Consider the following 14,590-nt stretch of genomic DNA (forward strand, 5'->3'; position numbering starts at 1 on the left):
TTCCATTACATTTTAAGGAAAAAGGGCATTCAATAGCTCAATTGAAATATCAGGTTTTAGAACAAATAGATACACCTAGAAGAGGAGGTAGTATCAAAAAAATTCTTTTACGTAGAGAAGCCTTTTGGATATATACTTTGGGAACTTTATATCCAAATGGTCTGAATCGAGAATATGATGTTAGTGGTATTGTGTGACCAGGGAAATGAGTAATATATGCATCCTATTTTTCTTTTTAGACATCCCAGATGCGATGAATTCCTGAAGTATCTACATAGGAACAAATGGGATGCATATTATACTGCCATATTTTGTTGGGTTAAATGAGATTGAGAACTGAGATATGACATGATGTAAGATGAACGGTTTTTCCTATGTATTTACGGTATCTTTAAAAATGATGGAGAGACAATCAATTATACTGTCACCTTTAACGAAATAAATAAAGTCTTGTTCAGGGGATAGAGGATAACAAAGGATAAATTGAAAAAGTCTCCCTTATCTCAGACCACGATCTAGGGGAGGTGAGAATTACTTACAAGACAGATGTTCTCTATTCCCGTACGTCTATTATTATTCCTTTAGCAGTAGCTTTATATGTAGTTACAATTTTATAATGAGATGAAAAGTGACATAGGAATAATATGATGAATTCTTTCTATGATGTGAATTAGGATCTATGGGAATGTGGTAGTATATTGATCCCTTTATAGGGTATTTACTAATATGATTATAAGGGAGAAGAAAATTAAGGATAGATTGAGTCACTGGATGCAGACTGTTCATGGGGAATCAGCTGTTTATATTAATGTAATAAGTAGTATTGTTCTAATAAATTTTTTGAAGAAATCTTGAGACATGGAAGAATTATTTCTAAAAAATTATATATTGTTAGATATGTTTAATAAAAAGAACATTGAGAAATTTGGATTAGAACATTTATGATTTATTTATGAGATGGAATCCATGTCTCAACATTTATACTCCTATATTTTGATTGGAGACTATTTGGATATATGAATTTATTTGGCATTTATATATTGGATTCCATGGGAAATATTAAAAAATCAAAAAATATTAAGGAATTTTTTCTAGAAAAACTATGAAATGGTACATATATTTAGCCGAGAGAATATGGGGAAATATAGGTATTGAAATGTGATACATTCATGTAATAAATTCTACAATCTGTGATTTATATATTCTGATATTTGGTTGGGGATTGCTTAAATATATGAATTCACTTGTTTTTTGTTTGTGGAAATTTAATGTATTAGTGCTTATTTTTTGTATGTTATTGTAATAGTTTTGTTATATATTTTTTGTTTTGTTGGTCTACTCTTTTTTATGTTAATGAGAATTATGTCATTTCCGTGGATTTATGTATAAATGTTTTGACTGAATGTATTTAATTTTAACATTGAGGCTATGTGCCCACGATGCAGAAATGCTGCATATTTTTTACGCTTCTCCCTGGCAGGAAAAACGCATGTGTTTTTTACATGCGTTTTTCCCGCCAGGTAGTAGCGTTTGTCAAGCGTCTTTGCATGCAGGTTATCAAGCGCTTTTCCAAGCGATTTTAGCATCACTTGAAAAAGTGCTTGACAACTTGTTCACACTATATAAATCCATGCAACCGGCATGGATTTATAGTAGTGTGACCAAGTTAGTTAAAAAAAAAAAAAGAATAAAATGGTAAAAAATTAAAAAATAAAGTTTATACTCGCCTTCCGGTGTCCTCCCGGTGTTCTTTCCGCCGCATCCGGTGTGTTGGGCGGCTCGCAGTGGTGTGAAGGACCTGCAGTGACGTCATTGAGCCATGTGATGGGTCACATGACTCAGTGACGTCATGGCAGGTCCTTTACAACAGCGCGAGCATTGCAAGAGAGTGGACGCGGCAGAGATAACACCAGGAGGACATCGGTAGGTGAGTATAAACTTTATTTTTTATTTTAAATTCTTTTTTTTTTTACAGTTTCTATGGTACCCAGGTCTGGATGAGAGTCTTCTCTCCTCCAGACTTGGGTACCATCCGCACATTGAAACGCATATAATCCATGTGTACAAATGTACTGACATGGATTATATGCGTCTCAATGCAAGTCAATGGCGGCGATTACTCTGAGTGTCCGCAAAATTAATGGACATGCTGCGGATTTTTGAGCGCAGCATAAACGCTGCGGAAAAATCCGCAGCATGGGCATTGACAGTGTGGCTTGTCATTGAGGACCATGGGGGGCGGATTACCAAGCGTTTTTGAAGCGTTTACGCTGCGGAAATTCCGCAGCATATACGCTTGTAAAACGTTACGTGGGCACATACCCTGAGAGAGAGAATATCCAAAACAATAATCAAGAAAATCACATTGTATAAATTAGATAAATTTATTTGCATTTTGCAGTGAAAAATAAGTATTTGATTCCTCTGGCAAACAACACTTAATACTTGATGGCAAAACACTTCTTGGCAAGCACAGCACTGAGACGTTTTTTTGTAGTTGATGATGAGGGTTGCGCACATGTCAGAAGGAATTTTGGTCCACTCCTCTTTACGGATCACCTCTAAATCATTCAGATTTTAAGGATGTCGCTTAGCAGCTCAGAGCTTCAACTCATTCTATAATTTTTCTATTGGGTTAAGGTCTGGAGACTGGCTAGGCCACTCCATGACCTTACTGTGCTTCTTTTTGAGCCACTCCCTTTTTTTTTTGAATATTCTATCTGTCAATGTTAAAATCAACATACCCTTAAAATTATAGACTGTTCATGTCTTTGTCAGTGGGCAAACTTACAAAAACAGCAAGGGATCAAATAATTATTTCCTTCACTGTAACTTTTTACTTTTATTTTTGTAGATTTGAAACATCTATCAACAGGACAGAAGATACAGAGCAGGTGATAATTCCTATCTATCTCCGAGAGAAGTTCCGTCATGCCAGTTACAGCCATCACCATGGATCAACGTTGTTTGGCCAACCTTTTCTTCTAACCATGCCTAGAAACATCACTGAAGATAAGCTGTATAACTTGCTTTTAGCGAGGATGTGGTGTGTATTCCAAGAAACCTTATGTTTTTTTCAGCAGATTTATATCGTGCTGTATCTTGTTTCCGAATATCCATCTCTTGTGCTGTGCTATGAATGGAGTATGTAGATATGGCAATCTATTACTTCTCGTGTGTGACTTTTCTTTCTCCTTTTATTTTCTACTGTGTGTAGCCGATATGTAAAAATCACAAACGACAGTGAGGAAAATGATGGCCCTTTACACTGTAATAAAGAACATACTATAAATGGCAATGGCCCAAATGGTATCCACGAAGAGGGTTCCCCAAGTAAGTAATGTCAATGGAAGGGAAAAACTCACATGACAACTGTCACTAAGAAACCTTACAAGGAAGCAGACAAACATCACTGGAAATGTACAGGATCCATTTGTCATTTCCATCACTTACTAATTACTACATTTCTGGAATCATTGTAAAATGAATTCTAGCCTGCATACCTGTGGTGTTTCTCACGTAACATGATTAGGTTTACAGAAGCAGGGGTGGGATTCAAATTTGAAAGTATTTGGCCCCCTTGAACTTTTCTACCTTTTGCCATATTTCTGGCTTCCAACATAAAGATATAAAATTCTAATTTTTTTGGGAAGAATCCACAACAAGTGGGACACAATCGTGAAGTAGAACGAAATTTATTGGATATTTTAAACTTTTTTAACAAATTAAAAACTGAAAAGTGGGGCGTGCAATATTATTCGGCCCCCTTGAGTTAATACTTTGTAGCGCCACCTTTTGCTGCAATTACAGCTGCAAGTCGCTTTGGGTATGTCTCTATCAGTTTTGCACATCGAGAGGCTGAAATTCTTGCCTATTCTTCCTTGCAAAACAGCTCAAGCTCATTGAGGTTGGATGGAGGGCGTTTGTGAACAGCAGTTTTCATCTCTTTCCACAGATTCTCGATTGGATTCAGGTCTGGACTTTGACTTGGCCATTCTAACACCTGGATATGTTTATTTTTGAACCATTCCATTGTAGATTTTTCTTTATGTTTGGGATCATTGTCTTGTTGGAAGATAAATCTCCTTCCCAGTCACAGGTCTTTTGCAGACTCCAGCAGGTTTTCTTCCAGAATGGTCCTGTATTTGGCTCCGTCCATCTTCCCATCAATTTTAACCATCTTCCCTGTCCCTGCTGAAGAAAAGCAGGCCCAAACCATGATGCTGCCACCACCATGTTTGACAGTGGGGATGGTGTTTTGAGGGTGATGAGCTGTGTTGCTTTTACACCAAACATATAATTTTGCATTGTGGCCAACAAGTTTGATTTTGGTTTCATCTGACCAGAGCACCTTATTCCACATGTTTGGTGTGTCTCCCAAGTGGCTTGTGGCAAACTTCAAAACGAGACTTTTTATGGATATCTTTGAGAAATGGCTTTCTTCTTGCCACTCTTCCATAAAGGCCAGATTTGTGCAGTGTGCGACTGATTGTTGTCCTATAGACAGACTCTCCCACCTCAGCTGTAGATCTCTGCAGTTCATCCAGAGTGATCATGGGCCTTTTGGCTGTATCTCTGATCAGTCTTCTTGTTCGAGATGAAAGTTTAGAGGGACGGCCGGGTCTTGGTAGATTTGCAGTGGTCTGATACTCCTTCCATTTCAATATGATTGCTTGCACAGTGCTCCTTGAGATGTTTAAAACTTGGGAAAATCTTTTTGTATCCAAATCCGGCTTTAAACTTCGCCACAACAGTATCTCGGACCTGCCTCGTGTGTTCCTTGGTCTTCATGATGCTCTCTGCATTTGAAACAGAACCCTGAGACTATCACAGAGCAGGTTCATTTATACGGAGACTTGGTTACACACAGGTGGATTCTATTTATCATTACCAGTCATTTAGGACAACATTGGATCATTCAGAGATCCTCACTGAACTTCTGGAGTGAGTTTGCTGCACTGAAAGTAAGGGGGCTGAATAATATTGCACGCCTCACTTTTCAGTTTTTAATTTGTTAAAGTTTAAAATATCCAATAAATTTCATTCACTTCATGATTGTGTCCCACTTGTTGATTCTTCCCCAAAAGAATAGAATTTTATATCTTTATGTTTGAAGCCAGAAATGTGGCAAAAGGTCGAAAAGTTCAAGGGGGGCAAATACTTTCACAATGCACTGTATATATACTTCTACATCCAACATATATACATTCATACATCCAACATGTACACGCTCGTACATATATATACACATATACAGTATAAGTTACACAAACCATTTATACACAACATTATACATCAAAATGACATCACTACACATACACACACCATCTGTTACACACCTACATCATACGAGGGAGTACCCCAAAAAAAAATGAGAATTACTTATTTTAAAAAAATTGTATTCAAGATAACATTTTGAAAACCTTAATCCCCTTCAAAACACTCCATTAGATGATATGCGATTGTCCCACTTTTCGAAACATTTTTTCATATTCTTCTGAATTAAGGCTGTTAAGTTCCTCCAGCTATTTTTTAACCTATTCTACATCCTGAAAATGCTTTCCTTTTAGGTCTTTCTTCATTCTTGGGAATAAGAAGTTGACGCAGGGGGCTAGGTTAGGCGAGTAAGATAAACAAGCATGTGGATGCTCCTGTGCCCACTGAGGGGGCCCGAAAATCCTGCTTGGAGCAGGTTTAAAAGCTGACCGTATATTTGCTTGAGAATCCATAAGATGGTAGTATGTAAGGTGATATGGATGTGGTCAGTCCGCTAAGTAGATGCTCAGTTGTCATATAACGTGTGCTATGTAGCGGAACCCCAAAAGGGAGTATGTTGGATTGCTCGGTGAGAAGAGAGCGTAATACTAGAGCAAATAGTTATGAGGCACTCAATCAAGTTAATGAGCCATTTATCTTTTGTAGCTTAATTTTTTTCAGGATTTTTGGTTTGTTTTTTTTTAATCTACATCTGTCTTTATTTTCGATAAATATTATAGCTAAATACAATGTATAATACTATAGTCATTGCCGATCCTTCTGGATGGTTTGTACACTGCAGCAGCTTTTCCATTCCTGAATCCATCCATGTTTTGTTGTGTACTCAGTACATCGTGGCATGTTATCAGTATTGTGATCAAGCTGTGCCTGTTTTCCAAGGTGAAATGGAAACTGATGAACCCGATGACGAGTCTAGCCAGGATCAGGAGCTTCCTTCAGAGAATGAGAACAGTCAGTCAGAAGACTCTGTGGGGGGAGATAATGACTCGGAAAATGGATTGTGCGAAGAAACCAGCAAAGGACAATCGGCCACGGGGCAGAAAAAGCGCCTGTTTACATTCCAGTTTACTAACTTGGGCAACGCTGACATCAGTTACATCAAAGATGACACTCGATACATCAGGTTTGATGACCGACAACTCAGGCTAGATGGTAAGTTCAGTTTATGTTTCAGTATTGGGCAGAGGTCGCAGTATCTCCTGCATAGGAGTCATAGACATTTGTGTAGGCCAGGGGTGAGGAACCTTCTTTCTGCCAAGGGTCATCTTGGATATTTAAGCCATCCTTCGGGGGCCGTACAAATTGTGCGCTAACTATGCCCACAAAGTGCGTCCTGACGCTGGCACTGGTGTCGGGACGTAATCTTTCATTGCACGCTCCTAAGCATTCAGTATTGAACGCTGTGTGCACATGCTCACAGAGCAAGAAGAAATTAATGGGCCAGTGACCATCAAAACACAGCTGCCGACCCATGCACTGCTGTCCCTGGGAATCTGCCCTGGGGCCAGAGAGAAGGTCATTGAGGGCAGTAAATGGCCCTCGGGCCTGAGGTTCCCCAGCCCTGGTGTAGGCTGTTTTACTCTTAAGTAAAGCGGCCAGTATTCAAAACAGGTAATTGGTTTCTATAAAAGCTTTTCATCGTACATAATAATTGCAGACACAGCACCTATTTATAATATTTATAATAAAGGAATAGCTTTCCTCTGCTGCCTAACGCAGCATGTTGTGATACCCCAACTCTTCACCCCTATATTCTGTCCAGTGGACTTCATGGACTAATATATCACAAGTGGTGGGAGATGCCTGAATCTTCCCAAACTATAAGACCAGCTCCTTCGCCTGCTGCTGACAACATTGCTCACATATACAGCGTAGAGTATCGTCTAACCCATATAGCTATATCTGGGGGGGATTTACCTGCTCCTGCAGGTTGAGATTGGGCATACTTTGACTTGGCTTGTGGGCCATTTTGACCCTCATTTTCCTTATAACTATTATTCCTGTTGACTATGAAAGAGGCTGATTTGTCATTCAGTACCAACCCTGGATAAATATGTCACTTTCATTATGGCGGTGGGGGCCTTCAACTGTTTACTGCACTCAGAAAAATTATAGCTGAGGTTCCAGGGCCTGCAACTTTCACTTATGGAGGATTTAATGGACTGTCACTGTTACTATAGATAGTGGAGGACTGAGGGGTTCCCACCACTGTTATTATTCATGGTGAGCACCTGTATGAGAGCATTCATGTTTGTAGTGAATGCATCCATGCCTGAGGTGAATGGCTATGTGTGTGGTGAATGTGGCTACGTGTGTGTGTTGAATGTGGCTATGTGTGTGCGTCCATGTGTGTGGTGAATGTGGCTATGTGTGTGCGTCCATGTGTGTGGTGAATGTGGCTACGTGTGTGTGTTGAATGTGGCTATGTGTGTGCGTCCATGTGTGTGGTGAATGTGGCTGTGTGTGCGTCCATGTGTGTGGTGAATGTGGCTACGTGTGTGCGTCCATGTGTGTGCTGAATGCGGCTATGTGTGTGCGTCCATGTGTGTGCTGAATGTGGCTATGTGTGTGCGTCCATGTGTGTGCTGAATGTGGCTGTGTGTGTGCGTCCATGTGTGTGCTGAATGCGGCTATGTGTGTGCGTCCATGTGTGTGCTGAATGTGGCTGTGTTTGCGTCCATGTGTGTGCTGAATGTGGCTGTGTGTGCGTCCATGTGTGTGCTGAATGTGGCTGTGTGTGTGCGTCCATGTGTGTGGTGAATGTGGATATGTGTGTGCGTCCATGTGTGTGCTGAATGTGGCTATGTGTGTGGTGAATGTGGATATGTGTGTGCGTCCATGTGTGTGCTGAATGCGGCTATGTGTGTGCGTCCATGTGTGTGCTGAATGTGGCTGTGTGTGTGCGCGTCCATGTGTGTGCTGAATGTGGCTGTGTGTGTGCGTCCATGTGTGTGCTGAATGTGGCTGTGTGTGTGCGCGTCCATGTGTGTGCTGAATGCGGCTATGTGTGTGCGTCCATGTGTGTGCTGAATGTGGCTGTGTGTGTGCGCGTCCATGTGTGTGCTGAATGTGGCTGTGTGTGTGCGTCCATGTGTGTGGTGAATGTGGATATGTGTGTGCGTCCATGTGTGTGCTGAATGTGGATATGTGTGTGCGTCCATGTGTGTGGTGAATGTGCGTTGTAAAAACTCCCGTGTGCATCACTGTACAGTATGTAGTGACTACTTTATATGGGGCATCTATGGCTAATGCTGTGAAAGGGATATTGGTGCTAAAATATTAGAGAGCTTATAAGGTTAAAAACTGATCTATGTGCAGTGGGTTTAATTTCTGCACATCTTTAAGGGATTTTTCTATCTGTGGCTTTTGATCTGAGTAGCCATATCTACATATCTTGTTGCTATACCATCACATTTTGTAATGGGAAAATCCACCAGGGCAACATATTATAACTGGATATGGAATAATGTAAAGCTGTCTAACAGAAAGAATACAGCAGACCGCCCTGTATGAGGACGTCCCATTTGCTTCCATCCCATTAAGTTCTGGTTTACGGTTGTGTTTGTGAGGACGCCCTGCCTGTTTCTGTCCCAAATACTGCTGGTTTACCATTATATTTTTGAGGACACCCCATCTCCTTCCGTTCCAATCAGCGCCGGTTTATCGTTGTATTGGTGAGCATACCCTGCCTGCTTCCGACTCGATCAGCCCTGTTTTCATGAGAATGCCCCATCTGCTTCCCTCCTATTCCTCTCTGGCTTATAGTCGTATCTATGAGGGAGTCACAACTGTTTCTGTCCCAATCAGCACGGTTTGACTGTAGCATTTGAAAGGACGCTGTCACGGGTGTGTCAGAGGTGACTGTCGCCCTGCAATTGATTGCAAGAGATCTCTACGTTTGGCATTGCAGGCATCTTCTTAGAGGCTGACTGTCTCTAGGACCCAGCGGCTACCTCCCTCTGGCTAATTAGCTACCTGGTCTGGGTGTATAAATACCTGGTGTGTCTGAGAGGGAGGTGCCGGCGATATTAATTAGTACTTGTGAAAGCTTAGCAAGAGCAGTACTTCGTCCTCTCTGGAGCTTGAGGCCGTGTGCGCATTTGTTTGGAGTCGTCTAAAGCTAAGCAATCCCCCCTGTTTGTCTACCCTTGTTGTCTATAGAGTTTAGTGGGGATCGACTAGTGCTCATCTCCTCCCTCCCTAGCCTTAGCCATACACCAGGGAAAGTCACGGCGAAGCAGGCATGTGGCGATTGGTGAAGAGCCAATATAGGGACGGTAGTTGAGACAGGGTGACTCTAGACCAAACTAAGGTCTCCACTCCCCCCTTTCCCTAGAGTCTGGGCTCCCTTTCCCTCTTCCCTCTGTGTTGCACGAAGTCTTTCCCACACCTTGCGTGACATACGCCCGATCTACTTCCATCCCAATCGATGACGATTTACCATTGTATTGTTATCCTAATTAGCGCTTGTTTAACATTGGATTTGTGCGGCTGCCCCATCTACTTTGGTTCCAAACCGGTTTATGAGGATGCGCCATGTGCTCCCAATCTCAATCATCACTGCTTGACCAATGTATTTGAGGATGCCCCATCTGCTCCTGTCCCAATCGGTGCTGGTTTACCGTTGTATTTGTGAGAATGCTCTGCCTGCTTCCGTCCATATTCTTTCGAAGTATGACATCTAGTCCTTGTATGTAATATAATAATATTATAAGCCTTGCCTCAATTCTCTATTTACGCATGGAAGCCTTGTTCAAAGATGTTATGTTTCCATGCCTTAATACTCAGATCTTAACATTATGTATTCCTTACTATTACAAATGTAAAATATTGCAAATTGTGTACTCCTCCTTGCCCAAAAATACTCCTCAAAAATGTAGAGAGGAGTCTTTTTGCTGTAAGATACTTAGTGAGAGCTCTTTTATACATTGCAGGCAAATATTTGTTTGTAAAACCTGCAGTAAATGTAGAAATATCTGTATAATGGACTCACAATCTATTATGTTACCTTAGAAAGCTCTTACCTTGCACTGGACTGGGATCCCAAAATGAAGAAAAAGTACTTTGATGAAAATGCAGCAGAGGTAAGTATTCCTCTACAGTACAGTATATTACTCCATTATGTTTGGAAGGGTCTGTTAGCTAATGAAAGCGATGCCCAAAAAAATCCCATGGCAATTTCTCAAATACAAATGTAGAAATGGAATGGCAGCTCTGTAGGTTATATGGTATTAATGAGTTTTAAAAGATTTTCAGATTCCATTTGTGTATCCTATGTGGTTAAAGGGATTGTCCACCTCTGGGGACATTTTTTTTTTTTTTCTTGAATGCATGTATTTGGGGCTATTTAATTTTTTTGTATCATTTTGACTTTTACAGGCTCTTTGTTTTCTTGCATATTCAATTTTAAGATTTTCTGTGGCCATAAATCAGCAGAGAGAAGCTCCGGAAGAGACAGATAAAACAAAAAGTTACAAACTCTGCCAGAACGTCATAGCGGGCTGACGGATTCTTAGATATCTGATTAAACAGTGCAACACAGGCCATAGAAAAGAAATGGTGCAACATTTGTAATGAAGCCGAATTTGGGAAATTATTTTAACTCTATTTACATGCATGTAAGGAAAAAAAATTGTCCCCAAAAGTGGACTGCCCCTTTAAAAGATTCAATATTCATTTTTACCCGGCTTGACTTTTGTAACTAGGGTCACGTCACAATTTTTGCATCTCTGGGACAATCGCCTTATAATGATATAATAAATCTTTTGTGCTACAATTAATGATTAGTCAGAAATAATCATAAGGAGTTCTGCCTATCTATGCTTTTACCTGATTGGTCTGATGAAGAGCAACAAAGAGATTGGGCAACAAGGTCATTGACGCTTCAACCTTTCCTCATTTACTTCTAAAACAACATTAAATGCATTAAAGGGGCTGTCCACCTTTTTATAGCATTTTTATTTACCTTAACTGCATGTATTTAGGACTAAAAACCTAATTTACGATTGGGTTTCATTAAACATTTTGGACTATTTTGATTTTTTTAGGCACCTTGTTTTTTGGCACATTAAACGATAATGTAGTCTGTGATCATAAATCAGCAGAGTGGAACTCAGAAAAAGACAGGTAAATGAGTTACAAACCATCAAAATTGGCAGACCAATGGATTCTCAGTTAACCCACTCTGCAGCCACTGATTGACAGTACAACACAAAGGCTATAGAAGGCAAACTGTGCCAAAAGTTTTATGAAACCCCAATATTTTTTTTAAGCCCAAAATAAAAGCATTCAAGTAAAGAAAAAATTGGCCAAAAAATGTGGCCATCATCTTTAATAGATTTGTATTTCATTGAGTTATATCCATGTTATAAAGAATGAGGAAAGACCAGGGGGAAAAAGAGTGGGGGATAGCCCCCATAGTGAAGTATGTTCCAGCAACTTTGGGATGTCGGATATGCTGCTGGTTTTAGGCAGCTGAGATTCTCCAGTAAATCCAAACTAAAAAAGAGGATTAAGTTGCGGATTCCAAAGCAGAAATCACAGCTATCATACTCCACATTGGTAAGTTGAGAGTTCTGGATATCAGATCCATAGTGCTGCTGAGTATACAGAAAATGGTCTCCTCAATTCAGGTTATGTAATATTCAGCAGATTGTCCAGATGACATATCCTATCCATGTGGATGGACTTTTAAGGGCGTTGTCCAGCATTAATGACCTATACATGGGATCGGTCATCAGATTGGTGGGAGTCTGTCAGCCGGCTCCCCCACGATCAGCTCTTCTCAGTTCAGATTGAGTAGATACAGTGAACAATATCAGAACAGCGCCATTCACCAAGAACTGCCCATCAGCTCCTATACAAGTGACTAGATCTCAGCTGTGCCTTTCAGACACTCTTACCTATATAGATTTGGCCAGCCTCAGATCAGTTGGACTGCAGGGTGGTGGACCCTCACCATTCCCATATTGATGACCTATCATGGATGTCATAATGCACGACAACTCCTTTAAGGTGGTAGAATAAGTGTATGATATGCTAACCTTGTATGGTTGTATATTAGTCTTTTGTATGAGTCAAAATGGCATCTGCTGCTACCACTTATCCCTTCCACCATACTCCAGTAGTACTCTAGTAAGAGTGTAATATAATTACACTTCATATAGTGCTGAAATATATTTTCTATAATGTTATACCATAAATAAATTAAGACTGTTTTCCTCGAAAGAATGTTTCTCTGTGTCCATTTTTTTTTTTTTTTTTAAAGAATTTTTAACCTGGACCTGGGTTTGTCATTTAAAGGGAATCTGTCACCAGATTTTACCACCTAATCTGAGAGCAGCATAACATAGTGGCAGAGACTCTGATTCCAACGATGTGTCCCTTACAGGGCTGTTTACTGCAAATTTGTTAAAATCACTGTTTTATCAGCAGGAGATTATCACTCAAAGACTAGTAAGCCTGCTGTCATATAGTCCTCCATATTCATGAGCTCTGTATAACCCCGTCCCCACCACTGATTGGCAGCTTTCTGTGTACACTGTATGTCGGCAGAATGCTGGCAATCAGTGGTGTGGGCGGGGTTATACAGAGTTCAGCATTCAGAGAACTGCTAGATCTGCAGCAGCTAGAACTGGGATTTTATCAAAATGAGAGCAGGCGGCCCAGTAAATGACACCTCTCTGGAATCAGGGTCTCTTTTCCTACATTATGCTGCTCTCAGATGGGGTAGCAAAAATCTGGTTATAGACTCCCTTTAAGGCCGGGTTTAGACGGCTTAAGGCCCTCTTCACTTGTCTGTGTTTCCTGTACATGTGGCATCTGTTTCCACATGTACACACACACACCCATTATAATCTATGGGGCTGTGCACATGTCTGTGTTTTCATGTGTGTCCGTGTGACCCTCACATAGACATGTCCATTTTTTTCCAGCAGCACAGATGACAATACATACCGCACCCAGATGACATCCGTGTGACAAGTACCGGAATTGAATGCAGAATAGAAATTACAGATCATTAGGTGTTAAAGATGTGCAAAGATATAGATGATGTCCATGAGATGTATAATTAGTGCCTTACTGTACATGTATTAACTTAATAAATAAATAAACCCAGGGCTTGATGTCAGTTGTGTTTTTGGACAATTCACAGCTGACATCAACCCCAAGCCCCATTACCCTGATTGCTAACACAGCAGGGCAATCGTGAAGAGCATCTTCTGTGATGCTCCACTTCTGGGGCGGCTACGGGTTGTATTTTTAGGCTGGGAAAGGCCCAATAATCTTCCCACCCTGATAAATTCAGCTCACAGTTGGCTGCTTTACCTTTGCTGGTTACCAAAAATGTGGGAACTCCACTTCGTTTTTTTTTCATTCAATTATTCATTCAATCATTCATTCATTAGGTTAATACAAGTACTGTAAGCCCCACACACACACCCAAGGCATTAATCGTATATCTCACGGATATCTACCACATTTATCTCTATCTTTGCACATCTTTAACACCTAAACATCTGCTATTCTGCATTCTATTACGGTACGTGGCACACGGTTGTCACACCTGGATGGCCAACAGAAAACCACACTGATAGTAAAAACGGACCGTCTCGTGTGTACGATTTTTTTTTTAAGTGGACATGTGAAGGGGGCCTAACTATAATTTGGGCCAGTCATGCCTGCCAGTTGTGGATGTGACTGGCCCTGTGTGCAGCTCCTGTGCTTATCCGTGCATGCTATTGATATGCTCTAGTCTGTTCTGTAAAATGGACCAGACTACTGAATGTTGTGATTAATTTCACTCGGACCTTTGGTGCATGTAAAACGTTGCTGGTGCCCACAGGAACGCCAGTTATTATTGGATTAGGGTGTTGTCCGTTGAGCACACATCCAGTGTTCTGACTGAAAAAACCTGTCTGAACCCGGCCTTCTGCTGAGAGCTTAGGACTTACAGCAAGGCCTGTTATAGTCAGCCATATTCTAGTAGTATAATAAGATACATCACTACAATATATTTTTTCCTTTGCAACCTGCTCATTAGGAGATCGTTACAGAACACTTTTTTTTTATTATAATTACTGTACAAAATAATAAACCTAAAAACTTTGGTGAACTTTTATGATGTGGGATATCTTTTGCTCTATATTTTCAGGACTTTGAAAAGCACGAAAGTGTGGATTTCACTCCCCAGAAAAAGTCCTTCATGAAATTAAAAGATTGCATTGAACTTTTTACCACAAAGGAAAAACTGGGTGCTGAGGATCCATGGTAGGTTTAACAGGGTTAAATAGGATCAGTTGTGGCATGGAAG

General features: G+C 40.6%; 1 protein-coding gene across 4 annotated transcripts in view; it reads left to right on the top strand.

Annotated features, from left to right (window-relative positions):
• The window catches only part of USP15 (ubiquitin specific peptidase 15), a 103,857-nt gene that overhangs the window by 78,335 nt on the left and 10,932 nt on the right, over positions 1-14,590 (top strand). For all 4 annotated transcript variants that reach the window (XM_073651867.1, XM_073651870.1, XM_073651868.1 and 1 more), the window contains 5 exons: positions 2,855-3,046; positions 3,218-3,333; positions 6,157-6,429; positions 10,291-10,361; positions 14,432-14,547. In XM_073651867.1, coding sequence (XP_073507968.1) covers positions 2,855-3,046; positions 3,218-3,333; positions 6,157-6,429; positions 10,291-10,361; positions 14,432-14,547 — 768 coding nt within the window. The remainder of the gene's footprint in view (positions 1-2,854; positions 3,047-3,217; positions 3,334-6,156; positions 6,430-10,290; positions 10,362-14,431; positions 14,548-14,590) is intronic.

The sequence above is a fragment of the Phyllobates terribilis genome, unplaced genomic scaffold, assembly GCF_046119375.1.
Source record: "Phyllobates terribilis strain yellow unplaced genomic scaffold, ASM4611937v1 Scaffold_11__3_contigs__length_659146591, whole genome shotgun sequence".
Lineage (NCBI taxonomy): Eukaryota > Metazoa > Chordata > Amphibia > Anura > Dendrobatidae > Phyllobates > Phyllobates terribilis.